The sequence below is a fragment of the Ictalurus furcatus genome, chromosome 5 (genome assembly GCF_023375685.1).
Source record: "Ictalurus furcatus strain D&B chromosome 5, Billie_1.0, whole genome shotgun sequence".
In the NCBI taxonomy this organism is placed as follows: Eukaryota; Metazoa; Chordata; class Actinopteri; order Siluriformes; family Ictaluridae; genus Ictalurus; species Ictalurus furcatus.
In genome coordinates this window covers 28,763,811-28,786,006 of record NC_071259.1, presented here as the reverse complement: position 1 = coordinate 28,786,006, position 22,196 = coordinate 28,763,811, and the positions used below count along the sequence as shown (strand labels likewise).

The following is a 22,196-nucleotide window of genomic DNA, read 5'->3' as shown; positions in this document are numbered from 1 at the left end:
CTATATCACTGAATAGGCTACACAGATACTAGTCCAGGATCTTGTTATCTCAAAACTTGACTGGGTGCCAACCCATAGTAAGGCACAATCGCACACACATTCACATACTACAGATAATATGGAAATGCTGTGGGCGGCTGTGGCTCAGGTGGTAGAGCGGGTTGTCTGCGTGACTCCACATGCCGAAGTGTCCTTGGGCAAGACACTGAACCCCAAGTTGCTCCCGATGGCAAGTTAGCACCTTGCATGGCAGCTCTGCTACCATTGGTGTGTGAATGTGTGTGTGAAGGGGTGAATGAGACACAGTGTAAAGCGCTTTGGATAAAAGCGCTATATAAGTGCAGACCATTTACCAAATGCCAGCCGGTCTACAACAAATGTCTTTGGACTGGGCGAGATAACCGGAGTTACAATGAGGAAACCCTGATGCACGAGGAGGACAAGCAAACTCCACACACACAGGGCGGAGACGGGATTACGCTTCCACTTGCCCATTTTTCCTGCTTCCAACGCATCAATTTGGAGAACTGACTGTTCACTTGCTGCGTAATGTATCCCACCTGTATGTAACAGGTGCCTTTGTAACGAGATAATCAATGTTATTCACTTCATCTGTCAGTGGTTTTAATGCTATGTCTGATTGGTGTATATTTACCCCCACCCCCAAACCCCCTTCCTGCTTATTATTCAGTACTTCACGTTAAAGCAGATTATGTTGTGCAGTTGTGAGCGTAAGTAACGTGAGCCTGGACTCACCAAGTGAATGCACATGCAGTATTTCCTGACTGGATGCATTTGCATTGCAGATTCACCTCAAGTGTGTGCCAGACTGTGGTTTGTGATAGGATAAGATAAGTGGAACATGGCACAGTGACTCCATTCCTTTAAAATGCTTGGGGTTTTATGAGTACTAAAAACCTCATTTTGTATCCTCAAACAGCATATCCTTTGCATTGTGTGTTTATATGTGTGTGTATGTGTGTGTCCAGTGAAGCTCAGCAGGGTGTTCTGGAGATGAGTGGGAGGACAGCCATGATACTCTTAGCCTAAAGCCCTGTGATATCCCTGTGACACACAGACCAATATGTCTTCCTCTATAACCGTTTGCCTTTTTCCCCTCAGTTCTGTCCGTACACCTGTTCAGCTTCTCCTGCCGTTCCCAGATGCTGTCACTGCAATGCAAAATTCTCTGGGGTTAAAGAGGGCATCTGGAACGGCCTCACATCTGCTCACATCTGTTCACTGCTGAACCTGTGGCTCTCTCTCTCTTTTTCTCTCCCCCCACCTCTCTCTCACACATACACGTTCAAGGGTGAAAAGCACTGATCAACAGTTTACAAACCCTCGTTCATTTACAGCGTCCATCTGAAGCAAAGAAAAAACAGCCACTTGAACCCCTGACCCTTAATTCACTGTTTGTTATTTTCCAAATGCCCTTATTTCAACGAATTTCTCCCCTTTGTCTCATGCTTCCTCTTTTATTCAGTCTTATGTAAGCAAAAGCAACTCTAAACGTGGTGAAAAAAAAATACAATAAAAATGCTGCATAATTTAAAATAAGAGAATCCATACCCCTTCTCCTATATGAACACTGTTTAGGCAAAAAGTTTAACAAAAGTATGTTTTGTTAGGTTAATGCTAGACTCAAAGTGGAACGTGAGCTTTCACAGATTTAAATATAGATTTTTTTTTTTTTTTCGTCTTTGAATGAATAATTTTTCTGAAAGTATAAAAAGAACTTACTCTGACAGGTCTATACTCGGGAGATAATGCAGCACTAACGAAACAGGAGAAAAACTAAACTAGACAGGTCTGTAAAGTGCCATTTCAGAGGCAGTGCATACATTATGTAAAAAAAAAAAAATGCCTGCTACAATTATGCAACTTGTACCTCGTGTGTGTGTATATAATACATATATGTGTATATATATATATATATATATATATATATATATATATATATATATATATATATATATATATGTGTGTGTGTGTGTGTGTGTGTGTGTGTGTGTGTGTATGTGTGTCTGTATTATTATATATATATATATATATATATATATATATATATATATAAAACAAATATAATAAACCGTATTAAATTATTTTTAGACCTATTTAGTAATTTAGTCTCTGTTTTCTCTGTATTCATTTGTTCATTTCCAGCCTTTATTTCTATTTAAGCTAAATGCAAAATGTATAAGATATGCAAAATAAAACAATAAAAATGTTAATTCTGTTAAATTCTTGAATCTGATTGGTCAGAAGCTGGTAAATAATTTTCTATAACAGCAGCTCTGACCAAACTTCTGGCTGTATGTATTAACATGTGATTGTTACTATAGTAACAGGTCGTTCACAGAGACTCGTATGATGGACATGCCACGTAATCTAAGACTAACAATAAACAAATTTGAAACATGTTATTTAACCAGGAAAATGAATCATCATTGATATGCTGAAGTTTTTCCCTAGGGATATGTTTATTTAACATTTGTGGAAGGAGTCTCCAGTGTCAGGGTTTTGTAACAATTAGTAAGTTGTGTTTATTTTGTTTATTTGTTTGTTTTGTTTTTTTTTTTTTTATCATATTGCCTTCAAGAGGGGAAAAAAAAGAGAGGCTGAAGAGGGAACAATTGTTTATTACTGGTATAACTGCAAATCACAACAATTAGCTATAAATGGATAAAAAGTATGTGTTCTTTAATTAATAAAAAATGATTCATAATTGGGGAAATTGTTGTGTTATAAGAGGTATAACAGTAACCGTAGCATTTTCTTGTAATGGCACATTGTTGTGTTTTGTATCTTAGTAAATCTGTCTAAAATTAGACTTAATTATCTTCTTATTTAATAAAAATTGCATTGTAAGAAATATTGTATACATTCATGTACAGTAAAACCTTGCTAAGATATCGTTTTTTTGCTGTGTATCTCTGCTTGAAGTTAGAAAATGAGGAAATGGGATTGAGAGAAAGTGAGCTAAATGTTTAGAGCGATAGTGTGTGTGTGTATTGTGTTATTTCCTGTGGTGAACGGAGTGTCCTGGGGGCATGGGGGAAATCTCAGGGGGCCTAATGTGTGTAACAGGACCATTTAACACTCGCTGTTTAAAGAGTAAGAAATGGTAACTGCTGTTAGAAGACAGCAGAGAAAGAGAGAGAGGAACGAAGGTGGAACAGAGTGACCCCAGCAGTGTTTAGCATTTTGACAGCCCTGTGTCACCTAAACACACAAGCATAAGCATGTATCCTGAGGAAACGCTAACCAGCTAAAACACATGGCATAGGTCTGTATCTGTCATTTGTTCAACAACTGTGTGCGTGTGTGTTTTACAGAGGAGGACATGGAGAACTTTGAAATGGCTGCTTTGCCTTTGGAAACACAACGCAACATTGAAGCTGACAGCTTCTGGTGTATGAGCAAGCTGCTGGATGGAATACAGGTGTGTTCTGTGTTTCCATTTTGTTGCTGTGAAGTCCTTTTTTTTTTTTTTTGGCATTAGAAGGTGAATACAGGGGCGCTAACATGTTATGATCAGACCAAATATGAATAAAATCCACCCGGCAGAAAAGAATACTCACCAAAGGGGAAAGTTTTGCTTTGGACTGACTTTATCTGTGACTTCACAAGTCTTAGTATTGTGAGCCAATAGAAAATAAGTGGGCGGGGCTGTCGTCCCTTTGGTCAGTAAAATAATGGAGGAGCTACTTAATATAAGTAGCAGTTACACTGGACTTTTATCTCACGTTTTAATCAATGTTACCTCTGGAAAAATATAGCCGTCTCATCCACCAACATACTCTAGTGGTTTGTGGTCAGTTTCTGTTGTTCCCGCTCTGCATACTAAGATTTTTTTTTTTTTTTGATGCATCTGGTCAGGCATGGCTGAAATATCTTGGTAGAATGGCTACACAATATTTTGGAACTGTTTAGTGGTCCATTTTGTTAACATTGTTAATGGAAAATATTTCTTAACAATATTTTTGCCCACGATGAAAAACACTAGCGGAAACTAGCATACACTGGTCCTCAGTTACCTGACCCTGCTAGATTTACTTAATTTGAACCACAGTTTACACTCATCTTATATAACTTCCTCATCCTCTCTGTCCCTCCATCTTCCACAATCGCTCTTAATCTCCTTCCTGTGTCGTTAATGTCTCAACTCATTCAGAACAGAACAATTAGTGTTTGTACAAAGAGGGGGCAATGCCAGTGTTGCAGATCTGACTGTTTATCTAGTGTTGGGCTGCAAAATGTCTCCTGGCTAAAACGGAGAGATTGCATATCTGGTCATGTAAGTTTTCAGGAAGAATGCAGACGAATGTTCAAAAGTAAGATTTCCATTTAGAGGTGACATAGGGAACAAAACACAATGGGAGGGAGTAGGTAGGGGAGGGAGGGAGGGTGAATGGGTAGTTGAATTGGTCAGTGAGGGAGTGGTTGGGTGAGTGAGTAATTGGGTGGGTCAGTGAGGGAGTGGGTGGGTGAGTGGGTAGTTGAATTGGTCAGTGAGGGAGAGGTTGGGTGAGTGAATGAATGGGTGAGTAATTGTGTGGGTCAGTGAGGGAGTGGGTGGGTGAGTGGGTAGTTGAATTGGTCAGTGAGGGTATGGGTGGGTGGATGGGTCAATGAGGGAGTGGGTGGGTGAGTGGGTAGTTGAATTGGTCAGTGAGGAAGTGGTTGGGTGAGTGAATGAATGGGTGAGTAATTGGGTGGGTCAGTGAGGGAGTGGGTGGATGGGTCAGTGAAGTAGTGTATGGGTATTGGGTATGAGTAGTGAGGGTGAGAGTGGGCAAATGAATGTGAGTATTAAAGTCAGCAAGTGAAAATGATATTGAAACTAGAAATGTTGTGTCATTGAGAATAAAGAACAGTGAATGACAGTAATAATAATAAGCAATAAAAATGACTACAAATAATTTTTTAAAAATAATTTAAATTATTTTAATAATTTTCAAAGGCTAATCAAGTACACATTGAGTTTGCATTTATACCACTATAAATCAGCAGTTCCAATATTCCCTGGATCTCTATTTCAGACTTAAGAGAAATATAAACATCTTGAGTGAGAAAACAATGAAGAGAAATTGTGTAAAGAAGAATTAATCCCCAGAATATTTAAAATTAATTAAGGTCAGTCCTACACAGCGCCATTAAAAGTTGCACTAGCAGAAAGCTATTTGTACATGCAGTGAGTCTGAGTATTATTAATGTATGTCTTTTGATCTTACAGGATAATTACACATTTGCTCAGCCTGGTATTCAGAAAAAAGTGAAGGCTCTGGAGGAGCTCATCAGCAGGATTGACGGTGAGGCCGCCATCTTTATAGCACTTTTACTAGCGGTGTTTCAACTAAATGCTACTAAAGTGGCTAATAATGAAATGGCTGCTCTTTTAGCTAAATACTCACTAATCTGTAGTTCACTGTGATGTTTTTTTTAAATTTAGAAGGGGTAATACTCCTGTCTCCAAATTTGCCACTAACAAACGGAAATTAAAATTAGCATAGGACGGAGATTAGCAAAGGAAAGCGAGATGAGGCTAGAATAAAATGTGAATTAGCAGAGATGAACGTTTTGAGACTAGCAATGCAGAAAGTAATAAAACTAGCATAAAAGTGAGGCTAACAGAGAGGAGAGACGAGGCTAACATAAAGTGAGACCGGTGAAGAAAGTGTTTTGAGACTAGTGAAGCAGAAAATCATAAAACTATCATAAACGTGAGACTGCACAATTTACTAATGCCCAAATGGGCTTATTTTTTATTTATGTATTGCACAATTATGTAATTATATCACATCTCAGATGTGACATGAGACAGCAGGATAGTGAGAAAACATTGTATCTGTCAGTTTGTTTTTTACCCTGATTATCCTGTATACTTAACATAGCCAACCAGCTATGAAGCCCCAGGTTGCACAGTCGTGACATGTTTGTAGATTGTGATATTAAATATAGGTCTCAGAATATAAAATATAAATGTGTTATTTCAGTGGATTTCTATGAAGTGTACTCTTCGCTTATTCCTGTGTCAAAAAAAAAAATTAAATGGTGCGTAAACCAAGCAAAGCGTGACACGGAATAATTGCGTCTAAAGGCTTTTTAAAATTGAAGCATAAGTGGCATATGTGACACCCATCTCTCTCTCTCTCTCTCTCTCTCTCTCTCTCTCTCTCTCTCTCTCTCTCTCTCTCTGTCTCTCTCTCTCACACACGTACAGTGAGAGAGAGAGATGATTTAGAAACATGTCAGGTGTAAATTAACCTTCATAAGTCCTTGCAAATGACAAAAAGAAAAGCCATAAGACTAGCATAATAGCTGCTAGTAAGGGGAAACTATCAAAGGGTGGATTTATCAGGCTAGCATAAGACTGAGATTAGCATGGGAAAAGTCATGACTAGCATAGGAATGAGATTAGCATAGGAATGAGATTAGCATAGGAATGAGATTAGCATGGGAAATGTCATAACTAGCATAAGACTGAGATTAGCATGGGAAATGTCATAACTAGCATAAGACTGAGATTAGCATGGGAAAAGTCATGACTAGCATAGGAATGAGATTAGCATGGGAAATGTCATAACTATCATGGGAAAAGTCATGGCAAGCATACGATTGATATAGTCATAAGCTAGTCTAGGAGTAGTTCCATATTTTGTAGCTAGTGGATTTTGCAAAAGCGTTAAACATTAAGTTGTTAGACTTTTTAATAAACTTAAAAATCACTAACATGAGTAATCATTTGCAAGCTACAACAATAATAACAACAAGCTGCTTAGATTTGTAGACGCAGTTGGCTGAGAGTTTGTCCGCCATTTTTTTTTTTTCTAGTTGAAAGGCTTCAGAAAATATGATGTCATTTTCAGTAAGGGAAATTTTTTATCAAGCGAAAGTTCCAGTACACTGGAATGCTTTTGCGATTGAGACAGCCCTTAAAATGGCCGACTCCCTGATCAGTGCCCTGTCAACTGAACTAGGGAGCTGATTGAGACACTCCCTTGATAAAAGAGAAGGTTAATATGACTGGAATTAAGGCAAAGGCTAGCAAAAGTTGGTGTGCCGAGACTAGCATTGGAGAAGCGATAACATGAGAGTGAGACTGTTAAAAGGGGCATTATTAATACTAGCATAGTTTAAACTAGCAAACATAGCAAAAGCGCTGAAACGAGCAGAAGGAAAGGAAATTCACTCAGGCGATGCTAACAGAGCTAACAAGAAATTAAAATGTATTCTGCCATGCGCTTTGTTTTGTTCAGTATTAGAATTTCAAGTATTTCAGTATTAAAATTATTCTTTTTAAGGTACAACCAAGGTATTTAGCATTACTTTATATATTCACTTTTTGATAGTGGTATATCGCTCTAGCGCATAACATAAGACAAAGAACGGCTGTTATAAACAAACATTAGAGCAAGTTACTTCTCTTATAATTTCAAAGTCAACCTTTTTAAAGAACATCTGAATCAGACAGGCTCCAAGAAAGTGCAGTGACATTTGAAAAGCTTTTTACTTTAAATTGCTTTAATGTGGCAAACAAAAAACCGGCTTGCGCACATTATTATTGTATTTTATGATGGTTTTCTTATTTTTTATTTTACTAGTAGAGAAGAAAAAAGTGCGCAGAATGAACCTTAAAAAAAAAAGGCATTAAAATCAGTTCGGAACATCGGTTCTGCGGCAATTAAGTGATCCTTTTAGAACAATTACCTACTATTATCTCTCTCTCTCCCACCCCCCCCCCCCTTTTACTTCACATATCTCTTCATTGGTATTGCATGCAGTTATTCTAGTGTAAGTGCTAACCTGAGGTCAGCTCCTCTGTCATATCCTTATGAATATAAAGGGCTCATTATCAAGTCTGAAACTTTGACAACGGAAGTGAAAGTTAACAGACCATGACTAAAATTATTATTATGGTTTGTTCATTTGGCTTCAGTCAGCATTTTTGGCTCTTGTCCTTTCAGCAGAAAGATCCTTTGATGCAAGGCTTTTGTCCTGCAAGGCCAAGGCGCTGCATAGTAGAGTGTTTTTTTTTTTTCTCTCTCTCTCGCTCGCTCTCTCTAATGCATTCACATTTTATGCAATTTGTAGAAGGGTTTCTCCAACGAGATCCTACGAATGAGGCAATACAAGTGGTTTATTTACTGGCCCAGTCATGGCATTCTGAGAACTCACAACCTTTTGGTGACTAGCACAGAAACGTAAACACTGAACTACCGCTGTGTAGCAAAGCTGACGACTCTTCTCGTCCGTGTTTGTTTCCAGAAACTCACCAGTTGAAAATGTCAGTTTCTGCACACAACCTATAGGGTCATGTTTAGTTTATGATAACAAGTATTGTGTGTATGGGTTAGAAGAAAGTTCAGATCAAAGTGCTGAGTGCTAGGTCAGCCAATGATGGGGCCCATGGATCAATCAAGGGGTAGTCTTGCTCTACGGCCTAACAGTACTGGAATTGATCATAGAGTAGAAAAATACTGAGAATAGCAAAGAGACTAGTATGATGTTGAGACTAACACAAGACATGGAAGTGTATCACTTTCACGTAATGATACACGAGATTTCTGAGGACCTCAGAAAAGGTTTTAAAAAAAAATATCTCGAAAGAGTTTGGACTCCACCAATCCACAGTCTGACAGAAAAGATTTAAAAATGGAGGAAATTCATGACCATTGTGTCCCTCCCCAGTAGTGCTCGACCAATAAAGATCACTCCAAGAGCAAGACGTGTAAGACAGGGTGCCAACACATTGCAGGGTACAATCGCACACCCATCACACACTACGGACAATTTAGAAATTCCAGTCAGCCTATGACGCATGTCTTTGGACTTGGGGAGGAAACCTGAGTGCCCGGAGGAAATCCCCAAAGCACAAGGAGAATGTTCAAACTCACACACAGGATTTGAATCCTCAACCCCGGAGGTGCGAGGCAAACTTTCTAACCGCTAAGCCTAATCATGGAAATTGTCATGAAATTTTAATACCTGCAGTACTGGAGCACTCGCACATGGTGGTGAGCTTGTAAACTGGCCAAGTTGTTTTCTCTTTGTGCAACCCTTATAGATATCATCTCCACATTAAGTATGCTAAGGCCTTAAGTCTAGCAAAGGGAAAGTCCTAAGACTGGGACATGGGACGCCCCTGCGCAGGTTTTTTTTAAAATCCTATTACTATCTGCTCCCAAAGGATTTCTGTCCAATCCCAGTTGCTCCTGTAGACACACTTGACCAATCCCACAATCACTTGCAAAACGTTTCACCAATCCTGCCATCTGCAGTTATTATTGTTTGCATTTGTAATTAATCCTGCGAATACCAATAAGCTGATGCCTTGTGGAAAGCTGTGAGACTAGCATAAAACTGAAACTAACAAAAGGAGAATGGGGCCAGCACTAGGGAAATTTGTAAGACTAGCACAAGATTGAGAGTGGCAACCTTCTGATGACCTTCTCTTTGGGAGACTCAAAGGCGTCCCAAGAGTAATCAGTTCCTTCATACGTCCCACAATTAGCACATTGTTCAAGAAACAAGAAAAATGGAAACGAAAGAAGGAGGAATTGATTTGCCCGAATATAAAGGGGAATAAAGGGAGGCTGTGCTAGAAATTGAAATGTAAAGAGAATATATAGTTGGGATTAAAAGTGTAATTTCTTTCCTCATGCACTACACAGCTGATCGTTTGGGATCTCATGCGAGGTGAAATTTATGTAATGTATCAAGAACAGTCAACAGCGAGAGTATTTTGAAATTCAGATTTTTTTTCTCTATTGCTTTGAGTCCTTTAAAGTGTCCATTATCATTCTGATAGATCCGCGTTCGCTCATTCTCCCCTCTGCAAGATGCGGCAGGATTCTGTTGAAATCCATCACGGGTGCAGTCGATAGAGCCTCCTTCTTAACGCCGTCCTTATTCTTCCTTTTCCCTGCTGAATGGATGCTTTATATATTAAAACGTCCCTATTCTCAGTGCGCCGCACCTCTCGGCTTGCACCTCTCTCTTCATTTCCAGTCGAATGTAATTATGTGGAACGCGGTGGGAGGCTGTAATCTAAATTCGGCGGGACAAGTGTGGGCCCAATTTGACGGCGTTTATGATTGAGAAACCAGCAGGCTGCTTCTTTTACTTATATGTAAACGTCGAGCTATGAGACGACTAGAGATCCGCGCCAGATGGGTGGTGTTTCTTTTTACACATTTCTAAAGTGAAAATTGTGAACCGTGTCACAACGTGTCATGTTTTTGTTTGTCCTGATGCAGAGGACGTGCACCTGCACTTCCAGAAGTGTGAGGTGGAGTACCTGCAGTTCGCCTTCCGCTGGATGAACAACCTGCTGATGAGGGAGCTGCCGCTGCGCTGCACAATCCGCCTGTGGGACACGTACCAGGTATACACACACACACACCCCCATAGTGAAAGGACAAGGGAGCAAATACTGGAAAAAATCCAAAGGTTGCGTGTCAGCAGCAATGCAAATCTTCATATAACCACTTACAGTCCATTGCAGAATTATTGGCACCCTTCATGAGGAAAGAACTTTGTTACACATAATGATTCATGTTTTTCACTCATGATTTTCACACTTTTTCAATATTGTCATTTTTTCTTAATTTAAAAAGTGGCAAAATTATTGGTACCTCAAACGAATATTTAGAATAAATCTGCTGGTTCCCCTGTTTCACAATTACATACACACACAGGACTCAAAAAGTACCAAAAAACAGAGTGATCACAGCATTGAAAATCAGTTTTGAAATAAGACTGAAATCAGATGTTTTGACCACGAAAATCATCACCATGTTGGGGGGAAAATAGAGGCTGGATGACTGAATATGGATCACTATGCGCCTTTTAAAAATAGCAAAAGAGATCGACAATGACCGTTGAAAAATTCATCAGGATTGCTTTTATGGTGCAGAAATTTACAACATTGTGGTGAAGGTCATCGTTTGGTACAAATGTGAACAAATTGCTACCAGGTTGTAGTGCCAGTTTTCTCCGCCTCCAGTCTTTCAAGTGCTCTGAACAAGCAGACTCTGAAGTAAAAGTGTGTAGGCTGAACCTTGGCTGCCTTTGGTTATGATGTCAGTGCTCTGAACAGATCCGTTTTACATTCAGATTCGGAAATGCGCCTCGCCAATTATTTTTGTTCACACGTGCAGAAAAAATGTGTCTGTTAGCAGGATTTCAAGGTCAGCTTAAACAAGAGCAAAAACCAAGTGATGGAAAAAATAGTAACAATAGTCTTCATCGTTTAAAATAGAATTAGGACAAGTAAAACAAGAAATAAAGTAAATAAGGACTGGAAAAATCATAAAACCAAGTAGGAGTGTAAATAAAAACATGCAAAAAATATTTTGTAAAGGAAAAACAAAAATAAGAGTAAATAAACAAAAAAAGCAAACAATATAACCAGAGGACATTGGAGTTTCAATAAAACGAACACAAACAAATACTGTATGCTCACTTAGGATGGACAGAATGACAGTACGCTATAGATATTGAGATTTTACATCACAAATATGCTTTTTTTCGAGCTAACTGGTGTTTAAAATCTCCATTTGTATCGGTCATTTCATTTTCTTAAAGCGTAATGGTGCTAAATATTACATAAACATATTACTGAGTTATTCATTTTTGCCATTTTCTTCAATAGTAGTAGCAGTTTATTACAAGTTACTGACTGAAATATTGTGATACAGATCGCACATTATGTATAGTGAAAATGTCTTCAAGTATTGTCATTTCATATCTTTGCCTTATATCACAGCACTGTGGAATTCTCAAACCTGATTGGTCAGAATTCTGTTGTTGATTCATTTTCTCTAACAGCAGCTCTGACAGTAGTTCCACTCCATATAATACAGGGATTAATAAACGTTTTGTTATTCACCAGAGAAACATGTATAATCGTTGCTATGGTGAGCGTTTTCTGTAAGGAGACGCTTTATTTAACATTTACGGAAGGAGTCTTCAGTGCCAGGGCTTCGGAGGAGTCAGTAAGTTTTCCACTATGAGTAAGTGTTCAGAGAAGGTTTCTCTGTAATTTGCCAAGGAGTCTCCAAGAAGTAACCACTGTTTATAGCTGCTGTAACGTAAGTGATAACATAAAGGTAACTAAGTGCAAGCTAAGTATAAAAAGTACAATGTGTCATTCTTTAATTTATAAGTAAGGGATAATCCATGGCTAGGTGTGTGTTACACGATTTTAATAAATAGTTATTAGAGAGAGAGAGAGACCGAGAGAGAGAGAGAGAGGTGCGTGTGTGTGTGATTTTACCTGTGTCTGTGCCGCATCTCTACTAATTTAACTACTGAATTCAACTGTATGTTACTATGGTCACAGTTGTTTATAGGCAGCGCATTCATTTAGAACGGTGATTAAACTGACTGGAACTACCTCCACACTATACGGTTTGAACGCACACCTTCCAGCCAATCAGAATCGAATATTCAGACACACCATGGTATGAAGAAACGAACACTTCAGGACACGTTTTTATATAAATGTTATGTAACTTCGCAGTAATTCTGCATCACACCATGCCATCGTTGTTTAGTTTCCCATTACAGCAGTGTTTGATTCCTTACCGATTGCCACCACTAATGCATATGGAAATGTTCCTGTAGAATAAATAACACAAACTGATGTTCACTGCCAGAATGAAAAATAGCCCAGAGTGTACGTTATCACTGAGAGCATTGATAAATGTGGTTTATGTAGTTCAGAGAGACAATTATAATTGGTTAAAAAAAAAAGGCCTGACCTTGGGTGCGGTGTTCATTGCCAGTATTCATTTGTATTCTTGATGAAGAGATTGAATCCCCTGATGGATTTCCTCACTGCTTTTCATCCCCGTGTCTCAGAACTCTTTTGATTTGTCTCTTTTCTCCGTTTTTTTTTTTTTTTGTCCCTTTGAGACTGATTTCTACTTTGTAATTTCCAAATTCTATCTTTTTTCCTTGCAGTTTTCCCCTTTTGAAATTTTTTTCAAAGATTTTTTTTTTCCATTGAGAGTCATCAACCAAGAAAACATGACATTTTAAAGAAGTGCCTTTTTAGTTAATTCAGTAGAAAGTTTTTTTGTTTTTGTTTTTTTTCCCCCCAGAAATTATGTGTTTATCAGGATTTTCAGCTTCAACACTCTTAGAATGATCTGGTCCACAGCTGCATCTTATAGACAAGAGGCATGTTATTTAACACAGTACAATGTATTATGGTGAAGTTGTCTGTAAGGACACGTTTCTTTAACATTTATGGACTGAGTCTCCATTGTCCATGCTTTGCACGAGTCAGGAGTAAGGTGGCATGTCAAGACTTTTTAAAATTTGTTTTAACACCAAGTGCAGAGAAAAGAGAGGCTTGTCTTGCGGACCTTCCACAACATGAAACGTAACCATAAGCAGATAAAAAGTATCACACGTCATTCTTCTTTAATAAAGAAATGGAAGTGCTGATCAAATGCTGGGGTGTATGTAAGGGATAATCCACAGCTATGTGTGCACGATTTTAATGCACGACGTGGAAGAAAAGAAGCAGCCGACGTGCATTAAAATCGTGTCATGCACACCTAGCCATGCATTATCCCACTTATACCATAGTCACCTGCAAGCACTGACAAGTTAAAGTGTGTGTGAGTTACCTGCGTCTGTGCCGCGTCTCTACTAATACTGAAGCTGTGTTTAACCACTACAGCTGTTTATTGGAAGCGCGTTGATTTAAAACGGTGATGTAAACTGACTGGAACTTCCTTTATACGGTTTGAACGCACACCTTCCAGCCAATTAGAATCGAGTATTCAAACAGACCATGATGTGAGAGGAAAAAAAATACACTGCATGGAAAAGAATCAACTTTAGGGTGGAAACAGTACATTGGCTTTGCGCCGCATCACACCAACTAACAGTTGGTTATTTATTTATTTTTTTGTATAAAAGCACATCCCCGAATGTTTTGTTCCTTTACTCAGTTTTCAGGGCTTAAACCACTGTTGCAATATTGCCCCACGGTTATGAAATAGTCTTGTTTGTTTAGCACTGTGAACATGCAGATGAAAGAAAAGGCATTAGTCAGAGGAAAGAGGTTAAAAGAGGGCTGTTTTTTTACCCTCTTGTTCTCTCAGGAGGCCGAGAGCACATCCTGGAGTCAAGCCGCTCCCCTCCGCTTGCTTTTATTCTCCCTTTTATTCTCGTACGCTTGTAATTGTATGTTGGAGCTGGAACACACAGGACTGCCTCGGGACGATCAATTAGTGCCTGGAAAAGACATGTGAGAGAAAGGGAAAAGAAAGCCAGGCACATGGTAGTGTGGCTGAAATTACATGGCACCTCCAGCCCACTTATGCTTGAAAAAAAGCACGTTTTTTTTTTCTGCTCTGCACTCTTTCTGCTGATTTATCTGTCTTAGTTCTTTGTGGTTCTCGCTCTTTTTCTGACTTGCTGCTGGTGTATTGGTCTTTTCCTCATTTAATGTTTATTTCTCTATCTATCTTTATTTCCTTTGTTTTCAGCCCCCCTCTCTCTTTCACACAGACACTCCTTTTTCCGTTCCCCATTTTTCACTCGATACACTGAGAGAAGCAAACAGAAAGCAATTTAAAAAAACAAAACAAACAGAAAACAAGAACAAACCTATTTATAAGCACACGCCTCTCCTCAAGTAGCTCAAAGTAAGTATTGCATTGAACTCATCACACAAGTGAAGTGTGGGGGTGTCATCTCTTGAGACACAGAGAGCTACTGTAATGCTCGCTTTGTTACTAATGATGGCGTAACTCGCTATTTCTTTCTTACACTTGTCTTATTTAAATAAACTCTTTTAATGAGCTGCAGATGCATCTGTAATGATGTACCGTGTGTGTGTGTGTGTGTGTGTGTTATTACTGCAGGCCGAGTCAGAGGGCTTCTCACATTTCCACCTGTACGTCTGTGCAGCGTTCCTCATCAAGTGGAGAAAAGAGATCCTCTCCATGCTGGACTTCCAGGTACTTGAATGTGTGCGTGTGTGTGTGTGTGTGTGTGTGTGTGTGTGTGTGTGTGTGTGTGTGTGTGTGTGTACTGGTGTGAAGGTGGAGGCGTGTGAATAGATGGGTGATGTGTGCGTAGATTCTATAGGCGGGGATATGTGTGTGTTTCTATAGATAGGAGTGTGTGGGTATGTGGGTGACTGTAGATAAGTGTGTACTTGGATGCATGTGTATGGGGATTGTGTGTGTGTAGTAGTAGGTACTGTGGAAGATGGATTAATGACTGTTTAGGTGTGTGGATGTATGACAGGTGGGGGTGTGTCAGTAAAAAGATGGGAATGGTTGGCTGGATAAGTGTGTGGATGGATGGATGAATGGATGACTATGGATGAATGGATAAGAGAGTGTGGGGATGGATGGATGAATGGATAAGTGAGTGTGGGGATGGATGGATGAATGGATAAGTGAGTGTGGGGATGGGTGGATGAATGGATAAGTGAGTGTGGGGATGGATGGATGAATGGATAAGTGAGTGTGGGGATGGATGGATGAATGGATAAGTGAGTGTGGGGATGGATGGATGAATGGATAAGTGAGTGTGGGGATGGATGGATGAATGGATAAGTGAGTGTGGGGATGGGTGGATGAATGGATAAGTGAGTGTGGGGATGGATGGATGAATGGATAAGTGAGTGTGGGGATGAATGGATAAGTGAGTGTGTGGATGACTATGGATGAATGGATAAGTGAGTGTGGGGATGGATGGATGAATGGATAAGTATGTGGATGGATGGATGAATGGATAAGTGAGTGTGGGGATGGATGGATGAATGGATAAGTATGTGGATGGATGGATGAATGGATAAGTGAGTGTGTGGATGGATGGATGAATGGATAAGTGAGTGTGGGGATGGATGGATGAATGGATAAGTGAGTGTGGGGATGGATGGATGACTGGATGAATGGATAATTGAGTGTGGGGATGGATGGATGAATGGATAGGTGAGTGTGGGGATGGATGGATGAATGGATAAGTGAGTGTGGGGATGGATGGATGAATGGATGACTATGGATGAATGGATAGGTGAGTGTGGGGATGGATGGATGAATGGATAGGTGAGTGTGGGGATGGATGGATGAATGGATAAGTGAGTTTGTGTATGGATGGATGGATAAGGAAGTGTGTGGATGGATGGATGGATGGATAAGTGAGTGTGTGGATGGATGGATAAGTGAGTGTGTGGATGGATGGATAAGTGAGTGTGTGGATGGATGGATAAGTGAGTGTGTGGATGACTATGGATGAATGGATAAGTGAGTGTGGGGATGGATGGATGAATGGATAAGTGAGTGTGTGGATGGATGAATTGATAAGGAAGTGAAGAAGTGTGTGGGTGGATGGATGGCTGAACGGATAAAGAAGTGTGTGGATGGATGGATAAGTGAGCATGTGGATGGATGGATGGATGGATAAGTGAGCATGTGGATGGATGGATGGATGAATGAATATGGAAGTGTGTGGATGGATGAGCAAGGATGTGGTGTGTAATATGCAAGCGCGCACACACACACACACACATACACACACTCACACACTTGTGTTGCATGTAGGCCCGTCACACACACTCCGTGCTGATTGGAGTAATTGGGCCGGCAGTGCAGCAGCATCACTATAACTGCATTTCACACACTAACAAATCCATTCATTATAGAGTCCTTTAAAGCGTCAAGCTCTTCTTCTTCCTGCAGCTGTTTTATCTTCTTTTATGTGTCTCTGTATATACCTACTGCTCTCTCTCTCTCTCTCTCTCTCTCTCTCTCTCCTCTTTTTATTGTGCTCTCTCTCTTCCTCATTCTCTCTCTATCTCTTTCACTCTCTCTCTAATGCGCTGTCTCGTTCTCATTCTCTCGCTTGCTCTCTCATGCTCTCTCTTTTTCTCTCTAATGCTCTCCTGCTCTCTCTAACTCTCTTTCTCAATCTCCCACTCTGTCCATCTCCCTGTCTCTCTCTAACTTTTCCTCACTCGCTCTTTATTTCTCTCACTGCCTCTTACTCTATTCCCCACCCTCTATCTCGCCTTTGCTCTCTTGCCCTCTCTAAATCTCTCCATCTCTATCTCTATCTCTCACGCTCTCTTTCGGCCACTGTTGTTTGGGAAACAAGTTTAAGATTCAGCTGTGAAAATTTCTCTCTCTCTCTCTCTCTCTCTCTCACCTCCATCAGGGAGAATATCTCTTTTTAGTTCCTCCAGTAAATAATCCTTTACTTTCCCTTTAGGACATACTGAGTTTGATGTTTATAGTAAACACACACATGCAGCTCAAGGCAGATGCTCCCCATAAATCAAAGACTCTTTACGTTTTCCCGTCTTGCGTTGCGATTTAAAGCAACACATCGAAACCGAATCTGCAGCGGAAGAATATTGGAAGGAAATGCTGTGTTTGCGTTTAGATCCATTATGTGTCAAGAGAATGGTGTGAATGTTAACATTCTCTGTAGTGTTAATCAGGCAGCATCCTTTTTCCTGTTTCATTCAGGGTCTGCTGATGCTTCTACAGAACCTACCCACGATACACTGGGGCAACGAGGAGGTGGGTTTACTCCTCGCCGAAGCCTACAGACTTAAATACATGTTCGCGGACGCTCCCCGCCACTACAAGAGATGAGGACGTTCAGAACCGAGCAGCTACTCAGTACTGACTCAATAACGAACACGATGAAGTGACCCGACCCACATTCTGTCTGTTTCTGTCCCGTCTGCGTGGGCGAGGCGTTCCTTTAATCTTCTTTTACTTCAGCTTGAATGAGTGGAAATCCAGAAATCCAGGCTGCTACTCGGCACCGGGCTGAACGTATGGATCAAATAAACCGAAGGTCAAAAGTCCCTGCACTGGAAATGATCTCGGAAACTTCATCTCATCCTCAGGTTGTGTGTGTTTTGTTTTTGTTTTTTTTAAATTAATAACCAGAGACAGAGGAGGGAAATGGATTCTGGGCGGTTTTATGAAAAAAATAAATATATATATATATATATATAGATATATATATATATATATATATATATATATATATATATATATATATATATATTCCGTGTGTTTTAAATGAGTTCTTACATTTTGCTCTGCTGCAATGAAGTGAACATTCTTCCATTTTTTTTTTTCTTTTCTCCAGACGATATTCAGTTCTGACATTGACTGTTACCACTGAAAGATTTGTGTGTGCTGTGTTTTGTTTTGTTTTTTTTCTCTCTTCCATTTCTGCTGTATTAATGAGCGACTGGATCTGTTCATTTTGCCATCACTGGACCCAGACATCAGAGCAGCCAGTAGTGCGGAAGCTACAGCAGCCTATCCGAGCCGTTTGCACAGTAGACTGACACTGAATTTAAACAATCCTAACAGTCTGATTTTATAGCTATTTTCAGACACGCAGCTAAAATCTGATTTTCTGTTGCTTGTTTGATTTGAGCAGTCTTAATGGGGGGAAAAAAAGAAAAAAAAACCCACATCAGATAGAATTTAAGACAGTGTGATGAATGATACGGTCCTCCCTGACACCAGCCTTAGAAAATAACCCAATATTCAGTTTCAAGTCATTGTCTTCAGCTAGCTTGCTATCTACGTTACGGAGGTCATTTTTAAGTAGATAACCGAGGTACCTAGCTATTTAGGTATTAATGTCCGGAACAAAACACGACGCTGAAAATTTTGTCGGACATTTAATTCATTTATAGTCATTTTTAATGTTGTGGAACATCCGCAAAACAAGTTAGTTCCTGTCATCACTTACATTATAACAGCTATTCCCTCACCAGTCTCTCTTAACCAGACAAAAAAAAGCAGTCTCCTAAAGACTTGTCAGAAAACTTAAAGCAATAGCTTTACCTCTGACTGTTACAAAGTACTGACACTCCTTCCATGAATGCTGATGTACACAGATCAACAATTACGCACATTTTTAGCTTCCATACATAAATGTCTGTGTTTTTAAAAAAAAAACTTTTTTTTCACGTGTTGAAGAAACAATAACACGTTAGAATGATCAAGAAAAATGATTCCACACCACCTGACCAATCAGACTCATAAATTCAATAGAGCGCTGGTATAAGTTTAGCTACTTGTAACTGTTTATGTTTAATACACGGTAAAACCGGATAGTTCATTTAACTCAAAAAAAATTGAGGAAACTAATTACCTCAATTTTTAAGTTGATAAATCAATTTCTTTAAGCCAAATACAGTTAAATATAACAAGTTTGAGTTCAATATTTGTTATATTTAAGTGTATTTAGCTTAAAGAAATTGATTTGTCAACGTTAAATTTTTGAGGTAATTAGTTTCCTCAAATTTTTTGAGTTAAATGAACTATCCGGTTGTACAGTGTACATATTGCTTGCTGTTCGAGAACGAATTGTTTCTGATTAGCTAACATGCTTCCTCTGTGCAACTCTAGCTAGCTTATTTAATTGGAAGGTAGCATGAGTTAGCTAGCTTCGTGGCTTTGTTTTTCTTTTTTTTTTTTATTGATAAACAATTTGTTGTACATCAGTCTAGCACCTAATTAATTCCAGGTGACTGTCATGTACCAAGTAGTTAACCCTGTAGGTGATTTCAGTCGATGAAGAAGTCCCGACAATGTCAGGACGGACCAGTGGAGGGGACGACTGCATTTCTAGATATGCTTCATGACGTCAGAATAACAACATGAACGAAACAGATCGAGATTAGCTGACTGGACATTGTCCAGTTCATAAAACTAGCTCACTTTTGCCTTATTTCCACTACTCAGCATATAAACATCTGTGTTGTTGCTATAACAACCGCTTTGGATGTGTGAGCCTGTGCGACTACAGTCCGTACAAAAAAAAAAAAATTGATTTGATCTCATGTAATTTGCAATGTGGACACTGTCTAAAAAAAAATCGGATTCAAGAAAAGAAATTAGATTCACGCTGCTGTCTGAAATCTTTGAAGGTGCCGTAGTTTCGCGTGAAGCGCCTGCATATTGCAGAAACGATGAAATGAAATTTTAATGTTAATATAAATATTAAAAAGGGTTACGTTTCTCCTGTGGTGGAACTTTAGAAACGACTACAGAGCGCAGACCACTCAAATCAGACTGTGCTGAAATATTAATAATATGTTTGTAGCGAGAGAGTCAGTCTAATGTGAGGTTATGTTATGCAAGCAGACGGTGTGGGGATAAAAATAAATAAATAAAATAAAACACCCCACTCAGTCAGTAATGCAAGCTGCAAGTGTGTGGACGGAGAAATTATTATTGCAGCACAAACGCAGTGCTGAAAACTGACCGGGGGAAATAAAATCCTTTGTACACAGATGTAGGATCAGTTCCTTCAACCCAAAACTTAACCTTTATTATTGTTAGATTATATCGAGAACTGATCCAGGATCAGTGGGTTTGATTGCTTTTTATTTCCCAACCTTAATTATTGTAAATGTGCGAATGCAATCAGCAATTAGTTTGTAACAAAGCTTAATATTTTTCTCTTACCATATAAAGGTTTGCTATGTATATTGTAATTGTAATATATTACAGTGTATTATCCATTTTTTTCAGCATTTTTTGATAGAGTGTACAGACTGGGCTCTGTTCACCTCAAGCAATCAGTTTTCTAATCCAAATCCCATTGACGGCTTTAATAATTGATGAACGGCTGCCACCATACTTTATATATTAAAGTAACTGGAGTACATGTGAATATATCGAGCTGTCAGGATCAGTTAAGAGAAATTGTATTATATTGGCTCTGCTTTCGCAGGGCAAGAAGTGATTTAATGTTTAATCTGCAAATCTACACTTCCACATCACCGTAACGGACTCGATATGATGCTGTTACAATGTCATGATGCTTTTTGTTTTGTTTCAGTGTTGGTTGCATAATTTACCTGTGTGTCTTTGTCGTTTATAATTCGGTGATAACCACGGCATAAAATCTTTGTAACGAGATGTTAATTGACATTGCAGGGATGGACAAATCATAAATTCATTAGCTAGCCCACTGGGAAAGTAAAAGCTCCAACGTGCAGCCCATTCTCGTGTTTTGCTGCCCAGAAGTCCAATTAATTAGGCTGAAAAGCTGGCACGTAATTTAACTCAAAAATATGACGATGTAATTATGTGCATTAATATAGATTGTGGAAAAGTAATGAGCACTTGAATCCCTGAGAGCAGCGGATTTACGTAGCTTTAGTCTTTATCCTCTCCTCAGGTTCCGGTGATGAAGCATCACATTTGCCCCCCAGTGCCCAACCCCACAACTTTTTGGGTAAGAATTTTTTATCCTTTTTAGTTATTTTGGCTACGAGCTGTGGTGTTCTCTCGTTTTACATATAGATGCTGTTTTGAGTCTGATTAGTTAATGAGAATAGTTAATGAGAATTGCGACTTTTTTTTTCTCTTCTTGTTATCGAGAAACCACAAAGCCCTTTATCCTGAAGACTTTCTAGTGTTGTGGGGAAGAAAAAAAAAAGTAGCTTTACTTGTAACTGATATACTGTAAGGTGCTGACACTGGAGACTCCTTCCATCAATATCTTCATCATATCAACAATCTTTAAATCAGTTCGCTTTGTTGTCGCTTGGTTGTTACTATAGAAACGATAACGTATTAATATGAGCACATGAATATAAACCTGTGATTTACTTCTTCAAGTCCAAGTTTCACTTTCCGAACCAATCAGAATCGAGAATCGAGAAACAAGTATATAAAAAGAATTATAATTTAAAAAATTTTAAAAACGTACGCTGGTGAATATTATATCAACAATCTACTGAACATACTGGGCCACCAGGCAAAAAAAAGTTTTGTATACGCTATTTGTCCCCCCTGTGACCCCTTTGATAGTGTGTCTGTCTCTCTCTCGACACACCCCACACCCTTAAACAATGTCCTTGATAACGGGTGGTTTAAATGGCTAAACTGGACAATTGGATTCCTGGAAACGTGAACTTGCTGTGTATTAGAGCTTTCTGAGCGTAAACAGCCTCATAGAGACCTAGTTGGTAACTTGAGTGCTGTTATGATTGGGATAATTTGTGCCGCAAATAAACACTTTTCCCAGCTTTTCAGCTCCAAATGAAGCAATTCTCAGACATCAGCACTAAAAACGGACTGCAGTTTTAACAATAGAAAATTGGCCCAAAAATTGACTAAGTGATTTTACATTGCCAGTTATTTCTCTCTGGGGCTGTTTGGAAGGGG

At 39.2% G+C, this 22,196-nt stretch overlaps 1 protein-coding gene across 1 annotated transcript in view; it reads left to right on the top strand.

Annotated features, from left to right (window-relative positions):
• The window catches only part of tbc1d22b (TBC1 domain family, member 22B), a 55,402-nt gene extending 37,426 nt beyond the window's left edge, over window positions 1–17,976 (top strand). Inside the window, exons 8-12 of the mRNA XM_053625640.1 lie at window positions 3,339–3,445; window positions 5,240–5,315; window positions 10,263–10,390; window positions 14,892–14,987; window positions 17,508–17,976. Coding sequence (XP_053481615.1) covers window positions 3,339–3,445; window positions 5,240–5,315; window positions 10,263–10,390; window positions 14,892–14,987; window positions 17,508–17,636 — 536 coding nt within the window. The 3' untranslated portion in view covers window positions 17,637–17,976. The remainder of the gene's footprint in view (window positions 1–3,338; window positions 3,446–5,239; window positions 5,316–10,262; window positions 10,391–14,891; window positions 14,988–17,507) is intronic.
• The last annotated feature ends 4,220 nt before the right edge of the window (window positions 17,977–22,196 follow it).